The 24,176-nt window shown below is 39.4% G+C and overlaps 1 protein-coding gene across 7 annotated transcripts in view; it reads left to right on the top strand.

Moving 5' to 3' along the window:
* ORC5 (origin recognition complex subunit 5) overlaps positions 1-24,176 on the top strand; it is a 130,272-nt gene that overhangs the window by 45,585 nt on the left and 60,511 nt on the right. For 5 of the 7 annotated variants that reach the window (XM_039517391.1, XM_039517411.1, XM_039517404.1 and 2 more), the window contains exon 13: positions 13,104-13,214. In XM_039517391.1, the coding sequence (XP_039373325.1) occupies positions 13,104-13,214 (111 nt within the window). Of the gene's footprint in view, positions 1-278; positions 894-13,103; positions 13,215-22,732; positions 22,985-24,176 lie in introns of those variants that run through there. The other 2 variants (XM_039517422.1, XM_039517423.1) reach the window with 2 other exon arrangements.

Raw genomic sequence — 24,176 nt, forward strand, 5'->3', positions numbered from 1 at the left:
ACTGGCGTTGCACCAGTGTATGCCAGAAGAGAATCTGATCCTCTGATTGAGTAGCATGTGTGTAAATTGGTATCTTTTTTTTTTAAATAAATTCTTAATCCACATAATTTCACCTGTGTCTAGGATGATGTGAAATGTTAAGAAACGTATTTATATTAACATCTGTGTTGTAAATCCTTAACTCTTAGAAAGCAAGTATCCTTTAGTTGTAGAACTCGTGTGTCTTGCCTCTGGCACGTGAACTCCAGAGGATTTTCAAAGATTCTAATTATTTTCAGGACTGTTCTCTACCCTGAAAAAACATCCACATCTCAAGTTGTGATCACAGATCTTGTGGGAGGAAAAGGGGAACAGGAATGAATAAATACTGCATCACAGCCCAAATCTTCCTCCTTTCCCTCCAGCTGCAAGAGGTGCCTTGCTCTCTTTCCTGTAGGCAATAATATCTCACTTAAGATGGCAAGATGGGGAAAGACAGGAACACAAAGCAACTGGATAACCAGAGATTTGATGATGGGACATAGAGCCCTTCAGCTCATGGTCTCTATTTTGAATTGGATTCAGATTGACTGTGACCAAGGGTTAGCACCATTAGCCTGGTAGTTTATTGGAGATGGATTGATGTCTCTGTCTAATCCCTAGTAGACTGATGTACTTGCATTAAAAAAAGATTTTTTATTTATTCTTCTTATTTTATTTTTATTTATTTATTTAAGCACCCATAGGTGCTGTGCAAACACATAGTAAGATGTGGTCCGTGCCCCACCCAATTTTACAATCTAATGTAAAACCAGATGCAAAAAGTGAGTGTAACATGGAGTAAGAAGAGGAAGGAGATCAATGTAACAGTGATAAGATCAAGCAGTGACATAAACTAGTTAGTGCACAAATTGCTGATTCTGAGTCAATTACCTTTTTCTGTTTTGTTTTTTAACGAATTCTTTTCCTATTTCCAATTTTTTTAAATAAAGCCCCTGCCTGTTTCTGTTTTCAGTTATTTAAACCTCTGCTTACTTCCTGGGTTTCTTAGCCTCCGTCTGTTCAGTTGTCACTAACTGGCATACACTTATAAGCAGTATTAGCATGCAGATTTAAACTTCTCTATGACTGCATCTGTACCACAAGCTAGAGGTGTGGTTCCCAGCTCTCATAGACATACTTGCACTACCTCCCATCGCTATAAACAAGCCTGAAACTGGTCAGGACGTACTTGGCACGGGACACCCAGAGTTGTGAGGCACCTTCCCTTATCACGAGGAAGTCTTATCTGTGCCTACTGTAGGTCAGTTCCCCAACACCATCAGCCTCTGGCAATACAAGCACTGCCTTCCAGGCCTCTGCAGGCCCTGCTCTGTCTCTTTACAGGTTAACAATAAGGTATACTGCAACCCCTGAGCATTAGAAGTGTCCTCCTGGAGCATCTGCGCCTGTTCCACTGGACACTCTCTCTGAATTCACAGATCCACTGCTCCCAAAGGAATAGTGCACACCAGTTTACCAGTTATATCTCAGGATCACCACTGTGCTCAGCACAGAGTACTTATATATGTTTGTAGGAAAAACAAGACATTAACAAAGGAATACAGACTCAGGAAGAAGCAAGTAGAATTAATGGAAAGGGTTACATATAAAATCATAACACACTTTCTAGAGCCTATATTTAACTAACAAGACATTGTCCTATCACACAGAATAAAAATTCATCCAAAATCCTTTGGACCTATTACAGTCAGGCTTGGCTGTGATCTTCCATTCATGAGATAAGTCACATTGTCCTCTTTAAAAAGAACAGGAGTACTTGTGGCACCTTAGAGACGAACAAATTTATTTGAGCATAAACTTTGGTGGGCTACAGCCTACGAAAGCCTATGCTCAATTAAATTTGTTCGTCTCTAAGGTGCCGCAAGTACTTCTGTTCTTTTTGCGGATACAGACTAATACAGATACAGATGGCCTCCCTCTTGTTGACCTTGCAGTCTTTTAATTAGCATCTGGCTCTGCATGCTGATAGGTTTACCTTGTGAGAGAGACAATTCACACTTGACCAAACAAAAAGAGATGAGTCTCCAATCCGCTGCCTGAATGGAATTTGTCCAAGGCCAGTCACCTCCTGTTGACCTGCTTTTAACTTCAAGGCTTTAAGAACATAATTTTCGGTATGAATATAAATATTGCTCATTCATATATTTCACAATGACTAAAATGACCAGTGTGTTGAGACCTCACATGCCACCCTTTGGCACTCATATTTTGGAGATGTCAGATGCAGTGGAACCTTCTCAACCTTATTGACCCCTCTGCTAGTTGATACCAAGAGGTCCCTGGGTCACAGCATGGCTAAGATGTGCTGCTGCTGCCTATGCTATTGCGATTTCACTCTAGTTAATGTTCTTGTTAGCTCAGTGATTGTCTACCCGAGCTGAGAATCACACCCCGAGCATGTAGTGTAGATATAGCGTAAGTGTTTGTTACCCTACAGTAGGGTTGAGGCACATGCGTGGTGTGGATTGAAGAAGCTTTTGTTGCTGCCTACAACATGATAAATGACTTTCAGATAAATAGAGGACTCTTAGCAGTTTGTGTGGTTAATCTAGCACTTGTCATGACCACAAAACATATTTGTTTAAAGTAAGAATTCTTTCTCTCGAATTAAAATGAACCTTTTTGAATAACCATTTACATTGAACATTGCCACATGTAACTAAAACAATTTTTTAAAGGTTTTTTTTTTTTTTTTTTGGCTAGGGCATTGGTATACGGTGACATTTTTTTCTAGCCACCCTTGAGTCAGACTGCAAGCCTTGCTTTGCTGGTATAGGAAGTTGCTCCTAAGACTTGAATGATTTAATTCCTGGGATTCAAGTTACTTCCTTGCAATATTCAGCTTCAAAGTAAGATTGATTCTAATTAAAATTCCTGATTGGAGCCCCTAAAAGTATTCTGCATAATTCCATTTAGTCGAATTCAGAAAATACCTTTACTGAATGGAAAATAGCATGGAGTTGAATGTGTTCCCTTGATACTAAACTCCACCTCCTGGGTACTGAGATGGTTCCATATAAGAAACTGAGAAGTGCATCCTAGGGTTTCATCTGTATTTAATCTGATCTACGCAACACTTTAAGTGGCTCTCCGGAGCAATTGCGGTATCCTGTTTCTCACATTACATTTCACGTATTACTGTTCCTTGACCTAGTCACTCACTTAGATGTAAACATTGGCTGGTAGGTATTCCCATTTTACAGGTGAGGAAAGTGAGAGACAAAGAGCGAAGGCCAAATCTCTGATGTAAACTCGTGGATGTTCACTGACGGTAGTTGAGTTTTGCTAGTTTACACCAGCAAAGAATTTTGACGTAAGTGGCTTATCTAAGGGCACTAGGAGTCGGGCAGAACCAGGCTAAAAATTTAGGAGATCTTGATTCCTAATTCATTATTCAGTCTGTTAGACCATAATATTTTTTCTAGAAGAAGCAAATCTCCCACTTCTGCTTATATAAGACATACCCCTTTCTAGATAACTGATGGAGTGATACTTCCCCAGTTCACTGCAAGCTCTACTGAGAGTTCTGCCAGATAGAGCTGCAACTGCAGCATCTCCCTAAGCATACTTTGTATGTTCAAGTATGTCAGGGGTTGTCTTTGAGACTGAGTTTTCTATTGACTTTTGGTGCTGTACCTCTCATCCAGTTCCAATGTGATAGACTCCTATTGTGTCAATCTTCCAATTTAAAATGCCCCCTCTGTTTGTCATCTGAGGGAGTTCAAACCTGTTGGGTGGCTCAGAAAAGAGAGAACTATAGTAGCATGCTGAGAGCATGATATCCCCAGCCAGGTGAGGTTAAGAACCCATTCTCTTTTTCCCCATACAGAAATGAGGTAGATCTAAACCTGATGGGTCCTGGTTGAGCTTCTGTTCTCTTTTTGAATACTTCAGGCTGTCACTCCCCTTTAAGAAACCTTAAAGCTTGGGTACATTGATCAGGTTTTGTTAAGTGGTGTAAACTTGCGGTGTGATCAGAGAGTTAAGTCAAATAAATAACCGAGAGACTGGGAATCTTCCACTGTAAAATAAGAATGTAAACACAAGTAATGGCAACTGGGAGAAAAGCCTTAGTTGAAGTATAGGGAGCTTTGCCGGGAAGAAAGTACAGGGTGTTTATGATGAAGAAATTTGGGAAAGAGCAAAATGAATCAGAAGAGCTTTAAAAAAACCACAAAAAATGAAAAATTCTGAAAGGGAAAGTGTCTTCTATAAGTTTTAAACTATTTCATATATAAAATACTGGAGTTTTTCTGCTTAGCTCCTTATACAAAAGACTTATAGAAATGAGACTTGAAAATTTCTAAACTATGTTGTCATAACTGTAAAGGGAAGAGTAACAACCCTCCTGTATACAATACTATAAAATCCCTCCTGGCCAGAGGCACCAAAATCCTTTTACCTGTAAAGGGTTAAGAAGCTCAGGTAACTTGGCTGACACCTGACCCAGAGGACCAATAAGGAGACAAGATACTTTCAAATCTTTGGGGGGAGGGAAAGGGAGGGGTGAAGGCTTTTGTTTGTGCTCTTTGTTTTGGTGGTGGTTGCTCTTGGGACTAAAAGGGACCGGACATCAACCTGTGTTCTCCAAATCTGTCTGAACAAGTCTCTCATATTTCAAACTTGTAAGTTACAGCCAGGCAAGGCATATTAGTTTCTTTGTTTTCTCAACTTGTGAATTTTACCTTTGCTAGAGGGAAGTTTATCCCTGTTTTGTTGTAACTTTGAACCTAAGGCTAGAGGGGGTTCCTCTGGGCTCTTTGAATCTGATTACCCTGTAAAGTTATTGTCCATCCTAATTTTTACAGAGATAATTTTTACATTTTCTTTTTAATAAAATCCTTCTTTTAAGAACCTGACTGATTTTTTCCACTGTCCAAAGACCCAGGGGTTTGGGTCTTTGATCACTTTGTAACCAATTGGTTAGGATATTATTCTCTAGCCTCCCCAGGAAAGGGGGTGTAAGGGCTTGAGGGGATATTTTGGAGGAAGAGGAACTCCAAGTGGTCCTTTCCCTGTTTCTTATTAAATCACTTGGTGGTGGCAGCATACCAGGTTTTTACCTAAACTGGTAGAAATAAGCCTAGGGGACTTTCATGTTGATCCCCCACATCTGTACCCTAGAGTTCAGAGTAGGGAAGGAACCCTGACATATGTGTATGGGAATTTTAATAGTTTCTGCTAAAGAATTTTATAAACTGCTTTTGAAAGGATCTTATTTAATTCCATCCCTATTAAATTATGGGGCTTTTCCACAAGGTACAGTGTCTAGTAAATAGTCTGAAACTTCTAAGTATGGGAGTCAGTCACAGTAGAGAGACTTGTGAATTCCCAGTACAGTTGAGAAGTATCTGTACAGTGGTTACGCAAATCTTTGTACTCTAATTATTGCTGTTAGCTAATTAAAGTATCTCTGTCTCTCTATCCATACATACCATATATTTACTGAAAAATTATACTGATTATACATGTAAGACACTCAGAAAAACAAACATAACTTTTTAACTGGGAGGACGGGGGACTAGACAGCTGTATGTCAGAAACTATAGCATCCATGCTGAATGAATTACACTGAAATCAAGCGGATTGATATATGGATATATATGGCTTTAATACTTTTGGTAGTCTGTTTCCATATATTTTTCACATTATTGTTCAGCTGAGAGGGGTAACATTTCAAAAGCAGTTTATAGAATTCTTTAGCAGAAACTATTAAAATTCCCAGACACGTAGCTTAGAAATTTTCAAGTCTCATTTCTATAAGACTTTTGTATCCTCACACCTTCTTGTCAAACTGTCTGAAATGGGCTATATTGATTATCAGTTCAAAAGTTTTTTTCTCAATTAAGAAGCCTTTTAGAGTTGGTAGGGCAACTCCCACCTTTTTATGTTCTCTGTATGTGTACATATATCTCCTTACTATATGTTCCATTCTATGCATCCGATGAAGTGGGCTGTAGCCCACGAAAGCTTATGCTCAAATACATTTGTTAGTCTCTAAGGAACAAGTATTCCTGTTCTTTTTACAAAAAGTGAAGTTGAATGTCAACGTTTCAAGCAGATGTCCCCAAACTGTGGGGTGTGCCCCCTAGTAGGGCACAGAGGAATGTTCAGGGGGGTGCTCTGGGCCTGGGCCAGCCGCCATGGTGGGTGGGGATGGAGCACCTCCCTGCCCAGCCCCGTTCCCAGCTCTGCTCCAACCCTTCCCCCAGCCACAGCTCTGGCTCCCGTCCCCACGCCTGGCCCTGGCCCCATCGCCAGCCTCGACCTGGCTCTGCATCTGGCTGCAGGCCTGGCTGCTGGCCCAGCCTTGGCCCCTGGTTGGGGGTCGGGGCTGGGGTTGGGGCCAGGAGCGGAGACGCACCTGGCTGCCAGTCCCCACCACAGTCCAGCTGCAGCTCCGCTCCCTCCCTCGGCCTCAGGCTGCAGTTCCATTCCCAGCAGGGGTAAGTGGGAGAGGAACCCTGAAAAGTTTGGGGATCTCTGGCTTGGAGTGAAATACAGACTTTGAGAGTTTATGCAATTATTAATCTGAATACTGACAGCATTAACTGTTGTAATCAGTTGCTGGTTTTGCCTTATGAACAAGTGTTTTCTTTTTTGTAAAGTTGGTTATTTTAGACATTTTTATTTATGTTGATCAGAAACTTATATTTTTGTTCTTCACGTTGAATTCAGTATGACTTATTAAAATAGTATGTAATGTCTAAAACATCCATACTGAAGCCAGTCAAAATGTAAAGCCATACTTATCTGGTGCAACGTATCAAATTACAGGAAGTAAATACTTATTAAAATGCCTTGTGATATGAGCAACAAGAATGCTTTCTAAATATGAGATTGAGTTACAGTGTTCTGATGATTCTTACACAGTCATCATGTGAAGTTACTTTTAACTCCTCATAAAGGGTCCTGGGAAACTGATCTGCTGTGTGGAAGTGAAAATAGTCTCAGATATTTCCTGTGTGAAATAATAAACTGATCTGTTCCCATTTCTAGCTTCCTTAACAAAATGGTGTGGTTCCTTGGAGGTTTGAGAGCAGAGTGGTAATACTTCTTAATGTGATTTATCCAGCATGAAGAAAGTGTCAGAGATTAAGACTATTCAAGGCTTAAATCACCCAAAGTAGTAGTCATAAATCCTCTATGGTTTTTATGAGAGATCTGGGGGTTCAGACATTCTCGTTTTGGAGGGACATTTTGACAGGCTTGTGAAAAATTTCAAGGTTTTTGCTGTGCCTAAAAGGAAACAAGAAAATCTAGAATTGTCTAGAAGCTGACAGAAGAAAGGGACAACTGTTGATCAGAGAAGTGTTGGTTACTGAATGGAATCCTTTGTCATTGGAAGCTGAAGAGGAGAGTGGGTGGAGTTGTTTTTGTATGACATATACCTCAGTCATTCCTGTCCAGAATGTAGGAACAAGCTTTCACTTCTCCTCTCTCCCACCTGCCTGCACATACTTACTGCCAGCCTCAACACTGAACCTGACCCTAATTCTTATTCCATTCATTCAGAAATCTAGAGGGTATTACAGATTCTTGGGTATATTCCTAATTTTAGAAATCCTGTATAATTATGGTCTCTTGGAGTTAGTCTCAGAGCAGAACTTGATAGCTAATTTCAGTATTGTACTCGGGAAAGCTGCTTTGTTTCCAGATTCCACAGTTAATCCTACTCCCCAGGAGAACTTGAAAGCTTTAGATGCAACATAGGGCAAGCAATTACAAAGCTCCTATGACTGCAGGTGGTGATTTTCTTTACTTTTACTTTAATGCCTTTCAATAATGTTACTGACTTTATTCAAATCCTAGAAGAGGAGAGACAGGCCTGTAATAGGGAGTTAAGTGACCTGCAATACATTAAAAAGAAACGATTCCATCAAGTTATTCTAATGACATCCTAAACTAAAAGGATGTCACAAAAGTAGTTTGAGAGATTAGATGTAGCCAGGAACCTCTGACACTGATCCTCTCTGGGGCCAAATCACTTATCCCGTCTACCCCATTTTTCCTCATCTTTAAAATGTTCTTTTGGGGGGAAGTCAGGACCTACCCACAACATTTTGGCACCTGAGGCAGGGAGCTCAAATTATGCCCCCTCGCTTGGGACAAAACTTTGAAAGGTCTCAATTCTGCCTTCTTCCTGTTCTTCTCCTCTCATGGTACTTCTCTGCTACCTACCCCAGTAAAGGAGAACTAACAACTTAAAATGCCTGGTTCAAAAATTTTAAGTAACACTTAACTTTGAACAGCAAACGTAACTTTTCTTGTCTGCATAGTAAACACTGGCATTTGTATCTGTTTGAATAATCAAAGTGGGGCTTTCTGTGCATTCTTGGTTGCAAAGATTTGAATTGCTTCCTGAAGGTCCACAGTCTGGGCCAGCTCATGCTTTATTGAGATGGTTGCAAGACCAACCAGCCTCTCCTGTGTCATTGTGGAGTGTAGATGTGTTTTTTATTAACTTCAGCTTGGAGAAGTTGTGATCTCCATTGGCAACGGTTACAGGAAGTGTTAGAAGTATGCGCAGAGCAACAAAAGCATTTGGAAAGAGGGTGGTCATCTTATTTGTGCACATATATTCCAGAATAGCCTTTGGAGTTGATCCTGCTAAAATGTATCTTGAAAGGGCTTTCAGTTCATCACCTAAATCACTCGCATCAATATCGCGCATGTCATCATGTGTCAGCACTGTCTCTAGTGCCCTGCATTGCTGGTGTAGGTCTTCTTCAGGTATAGTGAGGAGTTTTGGAATATCATACAATATCCCACATATACTGCTGTGTTCCTTGAGCTGCATGAAACGTTCTTTAACTGACTGTACTGCACAATCTAGCACCTGGTTAAAGAATTCAACTTTGAATTGTTGTTTTGGGTCTCTTATGGGATTATCCCGTGCCTCGTAATCAAAATGTCGTCGTCTTTGGTGACTCTTGTGTTCTTGAATGGGTGGGGGGAAATAGTTCCACTCCCAACTTCTTTGCACTCTTCAGAATGTTTTGAAATCCCTCATCTGACTGGTAAGACTGTAGGTATGACTTTGCTTTGTCCAGTTGTTCCATTGTTCCAGATATATCAAGGTCAACACCTTAGAGTCTCTTGCTTACAACATTTATTTCAAACAGTATTTCATGCCACAACACTAAGCCACACAGAAATAAGAAATTATGTATGTTTCTGGTGATTCCATTTCCCTCTGCCACTGTTCTCCCACGAACAGTTCCTGTCATAGCTTTATCCTCCATAATGGCAACTATGGCATCATCTATCTTCCCAACTCAGTGTTTGATAGGGTTTATCCCCTCCACTCGACTTTCCCATCATGTGGCACTTAGTGGTTTCAGTGTCAGAGAGGATGTTCCCAGATGTTGCTTCAAAATTTGCCATTGATGAGTTGATGCAGAGAAAAATACATAGATGCTTTGAATTACATTAAAAAATTCAGCAGCCTCACTAGAAGCTGATGCTGCATCACTGCCCAGCAAGTTCAATGAATGAGAACTGCATGGGTCAAAAAAAGCTTGAGGGTTTAACTCTCGGATCCTGTCTGCACTTCTCTGTTCTTTCCTTTCATGTTGGCACAATTATCGTAGCCATGACCTCTCATGTCAACTATCGCAATTCTTGTCTCTTCCAACTTTTTAAGAAGCACATTTGTCATACCAGCTCCTATAGTATCGTCAATGTCAATAAATTATAGAAAATGCTCTTTGACCGTCACCATTGCAGGAACATTTTCACTAGGTTCTGTCATTGTTACAAAATGCACCATTAAAGTCATTTGTTCCATATGGCTGATGTCAGGTGTGCAGTCCAGAATAACAGAGTAATATATTGCTGACTTCAGATCTGCCACAATCTTCTATTTGACTTTTGTTGCCAGTAACTGTCTGATCTCATTTTGAATTGTTTTTCCAAGGTAGTGGTGTGTGTACAATTCTTGGGTGGTGACTCTTCTTAGATGCTTCTGGAGTACAGCATCAAACTCAGCCATCAGCTCCACAGTTTTAAGGAAGTTTCCATTGTTTGGCACATACAGCTGATCTGAAGTTCCACGCAGTGCTAGGTTTTGGGTAGTCTTTTCAGAACATTTTGCCAGTAAAGAGACTCTGATGCAATCTTCTCTTGATGCTGATCATTTATGGTGGCCTTTAACCTTAGTCTCATCTCAAGCTCTTTCCACCTATGAAATGCTCTCTGGTGATTTGCTGCCTTCTCATGGCATGCCAGATTTCTAGCCAGATTTTTCCAGTCATTTGTTCCTGTAGAACCCAATGTGGCTGGAGCATTAGATTGGAAGAGTTTGCAACAAAAACTGTATGCAGCATTCTGGGTTTTTGAGTACATAAGCCATTGCCTCTCCACTTTGTCTCCATTGGGGATTTCACGCCAGTAATGTGTTGGACGGAAACTTCTATTTTCATTGTCTCTGGGGAACATGAAGTTTTTCACTTTTTGTGGCCCATGCAGTACAAGGAAGTCCCTCTGGCTACTACTAAGTGGGTCCACAGTCTTGGATCATCTAGACTTAAGGAACTAAACTCAGCAGCAGCTGTTTCTTGCGCCTCCACCACACTTTACTCTGATCTACACTTTTCTTCAGGAATATGCATGGTTACATCCATTTGAGATGGAGATATGGATGCTGCAGTAGCTGCCAGGTCATCTGCACCGTGACTAACTAGAAGATCAGGCATCTCCTCACCACTCACATCCTCACTGGGGCCGGAAGGCTCACCGTGAACATTTGTGTCTTTGTATCTCAGGAGAGCTCCTTCCTGCTTAGATAGAAAAGCTTCCTTTGCTTGCTTTCTTTTTCTGAATGCTGCCCCAGAGGGGCGTTTTCTTCTTTCACTCATGACTGCTGTTCTGTGCCAGCTATAGTAGCGCTCAACACTCAATTGAAGGGGACAAATAAGCAGGCTGGTAGCAGGGCCTGAGTGAGGGAAGATATCAGTGTTTTAAGGGCCTAACTGGCTCCTACTTCAGTTGACTGCCTGTTCTCCTCAAGTGGGTTCAGGGAAGCACCAGTCCAGGCTCCTGGGAGTGCTAGGGAGGTACATAAGAGGCGGCTCCTCCTCTCTCTCCCTGCAGCTCCTGCTGCTTTCTGTTATTCCCTCTCACCTTTTCTCCTGCCTGCCTGTTATGTCTCTTGTGCCCTCCTTCCTCCAGCACAGTACTCCTCCATCTCTGCGCATCTAGAGCAGAGAGAATACATATGCACCAGCAGCAGACACAATTTTCTACACTCTGGGTCCTATGGTGCTCCCCCCCCCCCCCCCACGCACAGTCTGGCATCTGAGACGGCTGCCTCAGTTTGCCTCATGCTAAGGCCAGCCCTGAGGGAAGTATTGAGAGGATTGCTCAAAGTGCTACCTGAGTGCTATTATGATATAGACATCAAATTAATACATTGCAGCATTGTTTGAGTTTATAACATGACTTTGAGACTTTTAAATTGTTTAAAATCAAAATTATTTTTAGCATAACTACCATTAGAATGTATAGAAACTAATGTGTTTGCTCTAAGCAAAGGGGCTTAGGTTAAGATACTGCCTCTGAGAAAGTGACTAAAGTAAAATTCCTAGTAGAATCTCCCTAATGGATGGACTTCTTGGAAATAAAAATGCCAATAAAGCACTTGTGTTCAATAAGCAAAATATACAAAATGTTCTTTTTATGTATTTATATATTTAAAGTAACAACATATTTGAGGCTAATAGACTTCTAAGAGCCACTTGCCTGGCAAATATAGCTTCTACCTGTGTGGGTAGAAGGTGTATAGTAGGTTATGTGATGACAACAACAATAAATCAAATCCAGTACTTGTGCTCTGGGTGACTTGTTTACTGGGTTTTTTGTTTTTGTTTTTTAAATCATAGAGTTAATCACACTGCCCACTTTTGTATTTAATAGTGTCAGGAGAGGGAAAGATGGTCTTGTGGCTAAGGCGCTGAACTGGGATTCAAAATCTACTTTCAGTGACCAGCTTTGCCATGATTTCACCAAGATTACAAAGGAAGTCTGTTGATCTCTCTGCATCCGCTCTCCATCTGTAAAATAGAGGGGTGCTTACAGAGGTGTTGTGAAGATAATTTTTTGTGAGGTGCTCTGATATATGTATTTCTCACTGCTATAAGTACCTAGACAATTCTATGTAGAGGGTTAGTCCGTTTAAAAAAAATAAAAAATCTTTAGTTCCTGAAGGACCCATTAACATGGAAAATTTAGGAAAAAAATATTTTTGCTGGAGACAACTCTTATTTTCTGTATCTTTCTTTTCCCCTCCCCCTTTTTTGTTTATTTTTAAACATCTTGCAGGAAACCAGTTTTTTTTATTTTTAGATGTCATATTCCTCTCGTGAAATCAGTGTTCTATGTGACAGTGGTATTATGATTTTTATGATAAGTGAAGAGTAAGCATCAGGTACAGAAGCTCTTGTTAAAACAGTTATTAATTGGGATTAAACAGATTTACATTGTTTAGCATTCAATTCTGTTACCCTTAGTGAGGTTGTACCTTGCTCCCTGAGTAGTCCCATGATACTGCTGAATCTGAATAAGCATGGGACAGTTGAGTCTTAAGTGAGCTGGGCTCTTTAAGACCTGTGAGAAAATAGAATTTTTTTCCCTTTTGCAACATTAGCTACAACGAGAGACTGTAGAACATTCACTGTTATGGATCCTAGCACACTAACACAAATAATAAAATAAAGTTGTTTACAACATAAAATGTAGTCTGCCAACTTCTATCCTTAGGTTGGACTAAACAATAATTTGTATCTTTAATACTATATAGATTTGACAAAATGTTTTATGTCCTAAATGTGTTCTTAATTATGCATAAAGTATTTTGGACACCTGCCTGGTTAAATGGGGCTCTGCTTGTGTAAATTCAGAGCTGTGTATCTATTGAATGTTTTCCATAAGGTGGCTGTGGGCCTTGAAGAAGGGATACTGTAAATAAATTGCCACCTAAAAACTAACAGGAACAATAAGTAAGATCCCATGGTGCTGTGCTCCAGAAAAATCCATTTAATTGAATGCCTTGTCTCTTACAGACCAGCAATCATCTCCTTGGACCAAAGCCATTCCCTCTGGACAGATTGTTAGCAATATTATATAGTATTGTGGACAACAAAGTTGCTCCAACTGCAAATATATTTTCCCAGGTGAGTACAGATTTACTTTTATTTTATTTTATTTTTAAATTGCCTGGAACTTCTGAAAAGATTTACTGTGTTCTCTCAGAAGTAATCATAAGCTTGGGATGTTTTGACTTTGTAGTATAATTAATTCTCTGGTAAAAAGTGCTTTCTGTCATCTAATGAGAAATGAGCTATATGTCAGCAGTCTTAACCTAAGATTCTGGAAAAAAAAATTCTTTATCAATTATGAATTAAAAATTGCATCTCTATAATGCTCTGAAACATTTTAATTGCTAACTTCCTGGATTCTGGAATGTGATCTGCACTGGTGAGGCTCTGTGCCAGCACGGACCCAGTTGAAGCCAATTAGATTACTCGCATGCTTAAAGTTGAGTACGTATGTGTTTGGAGGATCATGACAGTCAAAAGAAAAAAAGTCCCATTCAATTAAATCATGTAATGGCAGACAGCTAAAGAGTGACAAGTTTTTAAGGTGCTTATATACCAATGCTAGAAGTCTAAATAATAAAATGGGCAAACTAGAGTGCCAATTATTAAATGAGGATATTGATATAATAGGCATCACAGAAACTTGGTGGAATGAGGATAATCAATGGGACACAGTAATACCAGGGTACAAAATGTGTTGGAAGGACCAGACAGGTCATGCTGGTGGGGGAGTGGCACTATATGTGAAAGAAAGCGTAGAATCAAATGAAATAAAAATGAATCAAACTGTACCATAGAATCTTTATGGATAGTAATTCCATGCTTGAATAATAAGAATATAGCAGTAGGGATATATTACTGACCAGGATGGTGATAACTGAAATGCTCAGGGAGATGAGACGTTATTAAAATAAAAAATTCAATAATAATGGGGGAATTCAATTATCCCCATACTGACTGGGTACATGTCACCTTAGGAAGGGATGCAGAGATAGTTTCTTGACACCTTAAATGACTGTTTCTTGGAGCAGCTAGTCCTGGAACCCACAAGAGGAGAGGCAATTCCTGATTTAGTCCTAAGTGGAGCACAGGATCGGGTCCAAGAGGTGAATATAGCTGGGCCCACTTGGTAATAGTGACCATAATATAATTAAATTTAACGTCCCTGTGGCAGGGAAAACATTGGGCCCAACACTATAGCATTTAATTTCAGAAAGGAGAATTACACAAAAATGAGGAGGTTAGTTAAACAGAAATTAAAAGATACCGCACCAAAAGTAAAATCCCTGCAAGCTGCATGGAAACTTTTTAAAGACACCATAATAGAGGCTCCACTTAAATGTATACCCCAAATTAAAAAACATAGTAAGAGAACCAAAAAAAGCCACCGTGGCTAAACAACAAAGTAAAAGAATCAGTGAGAGGCAAAAAGGCGTCCTTTAAAAAGCGGAAGATAAATCCTAATGAGGAAAATAGAAAGGAGCATAAAATCTGGCAAATGAAGTGTAAAAATATAATTAGAAAAGCCAAAAAAGAATTTGAAGAACAGCTAGTCATAGACTCAAAAAGTAATAGCAAAAAATGTTTTAAGTACATCAGAAGCAGGAAGCCTGCTAAACAACCAGTGGGGGCACTGGACGATCGAGATGCTAAAGGAGCACTCAAGGATAAGGCCATTGCGGAGAAACTAAATGAATTCTTTGCATTGGTCTTCACTGTTTAGGATGTGAGGGAGATTCCCAAAGCTGAGCCCTTTTTTTAGGTGACAAATCTGATGAACTGTCCGAGATTGAGGTGTCATTAGAGGAGGTTTTGGAACAAACTGATAAACTAAACAGTAATAAATCACCAGGACCAGATGGTATTCACCCAAGAATTCTGAAGGAACTCAAATGTGAAATTGCAGGACTACTAACTGTCGTCTGTAACCTATCATTTAAATCAGCTTCTGTACCAAATGACTGGATGATAGCTAGTGTGACCCCGATTTTTAAAAAGGGCTCCAGAGGTGACCCTGGCAATTTTAGGCCAGTAAGCCTGACTTCAGTACTGGGCAAACTATAGTACAGAACAAAATTGTCAGACACACAGATGAATGTAATTTGTTGGGGAATAGTCAACATGGTTTTTGTAAAGGGAAATCATGCCTCACCAATACTAGAATTCTTTGAGGGGGTCAACAAGCATGTAAACAAGGGAGATCCAGTGGATGTAGTGTATTTATATTTTCAGAAAGCCTTTGACAAGGTCCCTCACCAAAGGCTAGTAAGCAAAGTAAGCAGTCATGGGATAAGAGGGAAGGTTCTCTCATGGACTGGTTACTGATTAAAAGATAGAAAACAAAGGGAAGGAATAAATGGTCAGTTTTCAGTATGGAGAGAGGTAAATATTGGTGTCCCCCAGGGGTCTTTAGTGGGCCCAGTCCTATTCAACATATTCATAAATGATCTGGAAAAAGGGGTAAACAGTGAGGTGGCAAAATTTGCAGATGATACAAAACTACTCAATAGTTAAGTCCCAAGCAGACTGCGAAGAGCTACAAAAGAATCTCTCAAAAATGGGTGACTGGGCAACAAAATGGCAGATGAAATTCATTGTTGATAAATGCACAGTAATGCACATTGGAAAACATAATCCCAAGTATACATATAAAATGATGGGGTGTAAATTAGCGGTTGCCACTCAAGAAAGAGATCTTGCAGTCATTGTGGATAGTTCTCTGATAACATCTGCTCAAGGTGCAGCAGCAGTCAAAAAAGCAAACAGAATCTAGAGAATCATTAAGAAAGGGATAAATAATAACACAGAAAATATCATATTGCCTCTATATAAATCCATGGTACATCTTGAGTACTGTGTGCAGATGTGATCACCCCATCTCAAAAAAGATGTATTGGAATTGGAAAAGGTTCAGAAAAAGGGAACAAAAATAATTAGCGGTATGGAACGGCTGCTGTATGAGGGGAGAGTACCGTATTTTTCCGTGTATAAGACGCCCCCATGTATGATGACCCCCCACTTTTCGAACCCAAAATTCAGAAATCAATATTTTAAACATAAAAGAGAACACATTTTTATTTAGTAATTAGGCAACATTTACATACCAGTACTATGATATTATGCATCACACTTAGCTTTGAGCAAATCACTTTATTCAGCCTCTATTGCATCACTGCTTTCTTCTTCATCACTTTTAGTTTCGAACATATCAGTTTCTTCAACTTCTATTGCATCACTGCGGTCTACTGAGTCACTGTCTATATATATGAGATCATTCTCAGTTCCGTCCATGGCATTGCTGATTCCACATTTCTTGAAGGACTTCACAATCACCTTTTGTTTGATGCCATACCATGAGTTTAGAACCCAATTGCTAACCTAGGGTGGCATGGCCGCTTTTTTGTTTGTTTGTTTTGCTGCTCTGGCTGCCCTGTAGGGGATGGAGGAAGGGAGCGCCCTGCAGCAAACTCCGCAGGGCAGCCCGCGTCCTTCCTTCCCTGCCAACTGGAGCAGCGCGGAGCTCTCCCGCAGGCGTCACGGCGATGGGGCCGTGGGGTGAGCGCCCTGCTGAAGCGCTGGCCGCCCCCCTTCTGTCTCTCCCCCTCCGCTTCCTCCCCTTCCCCCACACTAGACCAGGCACGCACTCTGCAGCACAGGGAATCCCCTGGCTCCTGCCGCCCTAAAGGGGTTTTTTGTTTTTTTTTTTTTCCTGCTTTGCCAGCCGCGCCATATCCCCACCCCGCCACTTTGCCGCTACGGCCACGCTATGTTTTTGTTTTCTTTTGTTCTCTCCCCCCCCCCCCCCCCCCCGGCTTTGCCGCGCTGCAGGGGTTTTTTTCTTTGCCGCTCCAGCCGTGCTGGGTTTTTTTGTCCTCTCCCCCCCACTTTACCACTCCGGCTGTGCTGCAGGTTTTTTTTCCCCTGCTTTGCCGTTTTTTGTTTCCCTTACCCTGCTTTGCCGCTCTGGCTGCACCGTGTTTTTTGTTGTTGTTGTTTTCCCCCCCCCTCCCGCTTTGCATTTCCAGCCGCTGTTTTTTTGTTCCCCCACCCTGCTTTGCTGCTCTGGCCACGCTGTTTGTTTTTGGTTTTTTTTCCACTCCTGCTTTGCCGCTCCGGCGCGCCCCCCCCCACATTTTTTTTTTGGTTGGGGCAGCAAAAAAGCCAGAGCCGGCCCTGGATTGGAGGAAGTCTGTCTGCAGAGACAAGCTATCGGCAATTTCGCTCGTGATTGGAGGTTAGTGATTGGAAGAAGCCTGTTTGCAGAGACAAGGTATGGGCAGTTTCACAACCGCGCGGTTCTCTCCTGGCTTGCTTCCATGTATAAGATGACCCTCAATTTTTAGTCTAACGATTTTAGGAAAAAGTATGGTCTTATACACGGAAAAATACGATAATAAGACTGGAACTTTTCAGTTTAGAAAAGAGACGACTAAGGGGGGATATGATAGAGATCTATAAAATCATGACTGGTGTGGAGAAAGTAAATAAGGAAGTGTTATTTACTCCTCATAACAGAAGAACTAGGGGCCACCAAATGAAATTAATAGGCAGCAGGTTTAAAACAACAAAAGGAAGTATTTTTTCACACGATGCACAGTCAACCTGTGAACTCCTTGCCAGTGGATGTTGTGAAGGCCAAAACAAAAAAGAACTAGGTAAATTCCTGGAGGATAGGTCCATCAATGGCCGTTAGCCAGGATGAGCAGGGATGACGTCCCTCACCTCTGTTTCCCAGAAGCTGGGAATGGGCGACGGGATGGATCACTTGATTACCTGTTCTGTTCATTCCCTCTGGGGCATCTGGCATTGGCCACTGTCGGAAGACAGGATACTGGGCCAGATGGACCTTTGGTCTGACTCAGTATGGCTGTTCTTATGTTCCTAAATTAAGGCATCCTTTACTGTATTATAGCAATGGGTAATGGTCAACAAAAGGTACGGGGAATGGGTATGGGTTCCAGCAGTGAAAGATCACACAAGATGTTTGTTGTGATATGCACTTTTTTATCTAGGCTCCTTATTGATTATCTTTATCAAATACTGTCTTCAAGTACCTGTTTATGTATCCTATATACAATCCTAAATACTTAATGAAATAACATTTCAGTAGATGGCAGCATAACTACAGGATATGGTGAGCGGAAACAAACCTACAGTTTTCATTAGCAATTTGGATTTATCAAGCAGCAATAGCTGCTCCATTGTTAACGTTGAAGCTAGCTTCATATTATAAACCTGATTCTCAACGCTCTGACCTTAACCTTTGAGGATACCTATAAACCTCTGATAATACTTTCCTGCTTTCCTCTTTTATTCCTCTAAGTTGCCTCTTATCATTTGCTTTCAAAAACTGCTTTTCCCTGTGCTTTTGTTTGATTGAGCCACGGCTGTATCTCCTAGTTCTAATGTGCTTAATTATATTTAGATTTTTATATCCTTCTTAAAAAAAACAACAACAAAAAAACAAAACCCACCTCTTGTTAGGCAATGAACACTTAAGATATCCCTGCTGTCATATAACCCTTCTTCAATACTAGACATACAATTTGTACATAGTATATTTCCCTCCCTAGCTATCTATGGTATGTTACAGGATAAACATTTAAAAAACAAATACGTCATGCTAATTTTAAATGTACACTAGATGGCATTGTTAAATTAGATATTTAATAGTTAACGTTTTCCTCTTAAATATATGTAGATTAAACTTTTAAAAACTGCAATAAATAACAAGGATGTAATAAACATCCAACAACCAAGATAAGTCTAAAGATAAGGATTGTCAATCAACCTTGAGCTTGAATTTTATGGATTTTCACTGATTGTGATAACATCTTTTATTACATTAGATTTTCAATTAAATAAGATTTGTCTTCAAGTTTCTAACTGGAATAATATCAAATATGTTTTAACAGAATATAATTTAAATTTTAAAACCAGAATTTAAGATAGGTTGAACAAGTTTTATTGTTTTGAAGGATTTATAAGACTATTTTGATATTTCACTAATCACATTGTAAGCCTTTTCTCATTAAAGGTTTTGTTCAAATTAAAATCTTGAGAATTGTATAATTCTTAGAAAATCTGGCTATTTTGCTAGTCTGTATATATAAAACTGTGTGGAAACCACAGACGAGAAGCTATATGAAAATCAATACTGTACACTGTTTAAAAATGTTTTTCAAAGTAATAGTTGGCTTTTCGTTTGTTCAACAGTATTTTATTTTATCTACTTTGTGATCCACAGAGGAAAAGCTCTATATTAGAGCCACTGGTTATATTTAGGTATAGTGTCACCATGAATTTTAAAAAGCAGAAGCCCATCTCATCTCTAAAGTTTAACATTTTCTGCTGAAAGTTACTAATCACTAATACTGGCTGCTGTAAGATCTAGAGTGTCATTGATAATTTGCTGCTCTCATTTCTGTGCCAAATTTCTATCCATGCAGAAAATCTACTCATTAACTTTTCAAAATAAGTCTTTCCATCAATAAATAATGAATAGACATATAGATTTTGAATTTTCTGCTAATGCTAAGATTTAATAAATCTAATTTTGTTTTTTACCATATAGAGCTTGAAGGTGGTGTTTAGAGATTCATCTAGGTTTTGCCTTTTATTATTAGTCATAGCCCTTAATAAATGGGCCTTTCTTTTACTCACATAAAAAGTTAGTGTTCTTTTTTGTATAAGACTGAACTTTCTGGTTGACAAGATATATGGTACCAAATTTTCTTGGTATAACTCCACTAGAATCAGGAAGGTTACACTGGGAATGAATTTGGCCCATTCGTTTTGTTTTCATTTCTTCACTTGTTAGCATAGATTTTCAGCAAATCAAACTTCTCTCAAAAGAAATTTGTCTTAATTATCACTTTAAATGTTGAAACTCATTTTGGCCTTAGTACTGTGTTTTTTAAATACAGTTTCACACATCTGTGGAGAATATCTAATTTATTTGAGGGAAACTTTAGTGATTTTTTCCCCTTTCTATTATTAATGTGCGTGTACGCCTGTGTAGGCATTCTGTTCACTTGAAAGGTGTTGAATCATCTTTTTCTTTCATCTGAAATGTTTATTTTTTCACCTGGATTGTTCTAATTGGCCAGAGGTAAGACATTACTGGAAATGGAAAGATTAATATATTAAATATGGTTTTAAAATGTTTCCAATAGGTTGCTTTTGTGTCATTGAATTCATTTTTTGACAAGGTATCAACATTTCTTGAACTTAAGAGGAAAAAAGGGTAGATAGAAAGTAGGTTCCTAAACCACTGTGAAACTCTAGAATGAGGAAACATACTATTTAAGAGGTTATTCTTTAGACACGCTTTTGTCTAATCATTTAATAAGCTGAAGATTTTATATTTGCCTTTCATAACCACTTAATACAACTTTCTGTACCTGGGTGAACATACATAAATATAGTTGATCCTGTTGGATTGGGCATTTGCCAATCAACTTTGAGAACAAATGTTATTTTAATAATGAAAAATGGGAATAAAACCTACAATTACACAAGGCCCTAAAACCAGTGGAGCCACCATGATTTGCTGGTGCAGATTGAATAAAGGCCGTAGAGGATTCCATCTTCTACACTCCACTGAGCCCTGCTTTATAGCACATCTATGACAGCCCTATGGGACAACTGGGGCGTAGTCAGTGTGTATACCTGGATCCAAGTGTATATGTGGATCCACTAGCTAAAACCTCAATGTAGGGCAGGTACTGTTACTACAGTTTGGTTGTTGAAGTTACCTAGTTGCTTTATGCGCATTAGGAGGAAGATTCTGAGTCTCCATTAAATTTTGCCTTTGCATGAGGGATGAGAATTTGGCTTTAGTTGTGCAGCATTTAAGAGAGAGAACTATTGAAAATTATCATATTTTTCTTGTTCTCTGTTTAAAGCCTAATAGGTATTAATAAAAACCATACATGTGAATTTATGTATGATTTCTCTTTCAGTGTTCTCTCTCACCATACAAAAACAAAACAAATTTAAATACACCTCTACCCCGATATAATGTGACCCGATATAACACGAATTCAGATATAACGCGGTAAAGCAGTGCTCCGGGGCGGTGGGGCTGCGCACTCCAGCGGATCAAAGCAAGTTCGAAATAACGCAGTTTCATCTTTAACACGGTAAGAATTTTTGGCTCCCAGGGACAGCGTTATATTGGAGTAGAGGTGTACTCTCATCCAGGCTTTATCTCCTGGGTTGACTCTGATAGTCTCCGCTGCCCAAATCTTGGACACCTACTGCACACACATGCACTCACACACTCTTAGGTACATTCAAAATAGTGCTCTTAATATTATTACCTGGACAGTCGATTTTCTATTCTGTTTAAGTTCTAAAAGATGGCAAATGATGCTAACCTCCATCTCTTGTTAGTTCTCTTCTCCCGCAAGTTCCTAGATGGTTTCTTCTATGCCACCTTTTATATATGGAACACCTTCCCTGAACTAACCTGTTAAACCACTACACTGTAGTCCTCCAAATCTCTACTTAAAACTTACATCTACCATTATCACTAAAATAAATCGTGACACAAAATTGGCGAGGCCAGCGAGGATTACTATTATAAAAACATATTTTTGTTTTTACTAAATGAAAACTTCCTGTAAATTCTTCATGTAGCTAGTTTACACAGTCCTATCACTCTTGGCATCTTTCTAATCTTATTCTCCTCTCCCCTCTGATTGTTGGACCAACTTACTGTCACCTTAATTTAGGTCCTGATTCTACAAGTACTTATGCACACATATAACTTAATCATATCAATAAGCCCATTGAAGTCACTGTCCTTAGACTAAAGACTTTGGTGTGAGGGCTGGCTTTTACTGTGTGTAAGTTATGGCAGTCAGCAAAATAGGGTATACCATGGTAAAAGAGCACAATTGGGTCTGTGAGCGCTACCTTGTATAAATAATAACTGTAACAAATATTAGTTAGAATAAAGAAATGTGTAGAAATGGAGAGGCATGTACCCTTCTATGCACAATACACCTCTACCCCAATATAACACTGTCCTCGGGAGCCAAAAAAATCTTACTGCATTATAGGTGAAACTGTGTTATATCGAACTTGCTTTGATCTGCCGGTGTGCTCAGACTCCCCGCCCCCCCCCCCCCCCCCGAGCGCTGCTTTACCATGTTATATCCAACTTCATGTTATGTCGGGTTGTGTTATATCGGGGTAGAGGTATAATTATAAAGTGTGTTTATAGTTGAAAAATGATTGGAATAGAATTGGATTTTATTTGTGTTTTCACTTTATACTATCTCATAGTATTATAGTAGAACAAACTATGCTGGTAATTTGAAAGGAGTTTGATGTTTGTTTAGAGCCAAAAATGAAGATGTCTGCTGTCCCCCCCGATTGGGTTAAATTCAAAATAGGAATTATATGCATTTATTTCTGAGTGGAATAGTATTAGAAAACTAGAGCTCTGCTAAAACCCTGTATCCTCCCACCATTTCCAGATGTTTTCTGTGTTTGTTTCTGTGTTGTCAATCATTTCGTAAGTCGTGAGCGTGCAATATAAAAAGTTTGTGGTTCATTTGTTCCATGTTTCTTGTGTGTTTAAGACCAGCAAAAGCAACTGAATTTCTACAGGCGGAACTTTCTAATATGGCAAAGCAATGGATATAATTCCAAATGAAACTGGCACTGGAGTTTGAGCCTTTTAACTTTGAAAAAGGATATATTTCATATTTACAGTTATTCCTCTTAAAGACTGTTATGCTAAATGCTAATTTAACGTGACTCCATCAAAAAAAATAAACAGCATATTTAACATGCTTTCAGCAAGACGGAGCCAAAGGGACATTGCTTAAAAATCAACCTGTTCTCTACAGAAGCATCAAAAATGTTCTATTTTCTCCATTTTCTCAAGTGGATTGGATTTGGGAATAACTCATTTTTATATATTATTTATATAGCACTTTAGGTTGATGTGGCAATTTACAGAGTTTACTAAGACTCATTCCCTGACCCCAGCAGCTTAAAAGGGTAATATAAATAAATCTTGTTATTCTCTGAAAAATATCTGATGTTTTTTGTTTATATTTTATCCCTCATTTTTTTTCTTGATGACAAAGTGTGGCACCTGCTATACAGATTGGAAGGAACCATGCTTGTTGCCCGTTCCTCTGATGAATAGGTCAGCTGGAGTGCTTTTTTTACTGTGGCATATCCTCCCCCAGGAGACCAAAGGTAGCAGCACTCTGTAGTGCTCAGTCTCACTGGTATAGTAAATTAGATTTCCAAATATCTTTCTATGCCTGATTTTGGTATGTTATTGTTGTACTACTAGTCCAGTCACGCAGTACAATCTTAAAGGGACACAGTCAGCTTTTAAAAATCACATTTCTAACAGCTCAAATTATTGATTTTGTAAATAAAAAAAGAACGAATATTTCATTTTTCTTTGTTTTTCTCTTATTCAGCTGACAGCACTTAGTGTACAGTCAGCTTCAATCTTTTCTGTTTGATCAGTTGCACTTCCTTTCTCATGTTCTAGCATGATGCCGTCACTTTCATGCACTGCTCCGGGGATTGCTCCTGTGCATGTTTTACTCCAGGCCCTCTTTGAGTGTAACAGAAGCAGCAAAAGAGCAGTTGAAAAGGAAAAGGGAGCATGCAGACATTCTCTCAGACAGGGAGGATTTGGCTAAAACATACGTGGTGGTGGTGGCTTTTCCTCAAAGGGCCTTACCGGAAAACAGAAAAAACTTTAATTTTTGAAAACGGGTTTAAAAGCAAAAATCAAAATATACCCTTTTGTTTATAGACAGAGTCCCCATTGGTTTCTGGGTTTTTTAAATTTAGTTAAAAAAGACAGTGCCAACTTGATTTTTTTTTTTTAAATATGTTCCTTTTTTTTCTTTTTACTGGTTTGGAAGTGCTCTTCTCCATGAGGGAACAGTAAGATCTTGCTCATCCCCCTCCCTCCCGCAGTTTAAGGCAGAGCCAGTGCTAAAACTTCACCAGAGATTATTGAAATATTTATTGTAAACTTGGGAAATGTGT

This window comes from Mauremys reevesii, linkage group 1 (genome assembly GCF_016161935.1).
Source record: "Mauremys reevesii isolate NIE-2019 linkage group 1, ASM1616193v1, whole genome shotgun sequence".
In the NCBI taxonomy this organism is placed as follows: domain Eukaryota; kingdom Metazoa; phylum Chordata; order Testudines; family Geoemydidae; genus Mauremys; species Mauremys reevesii.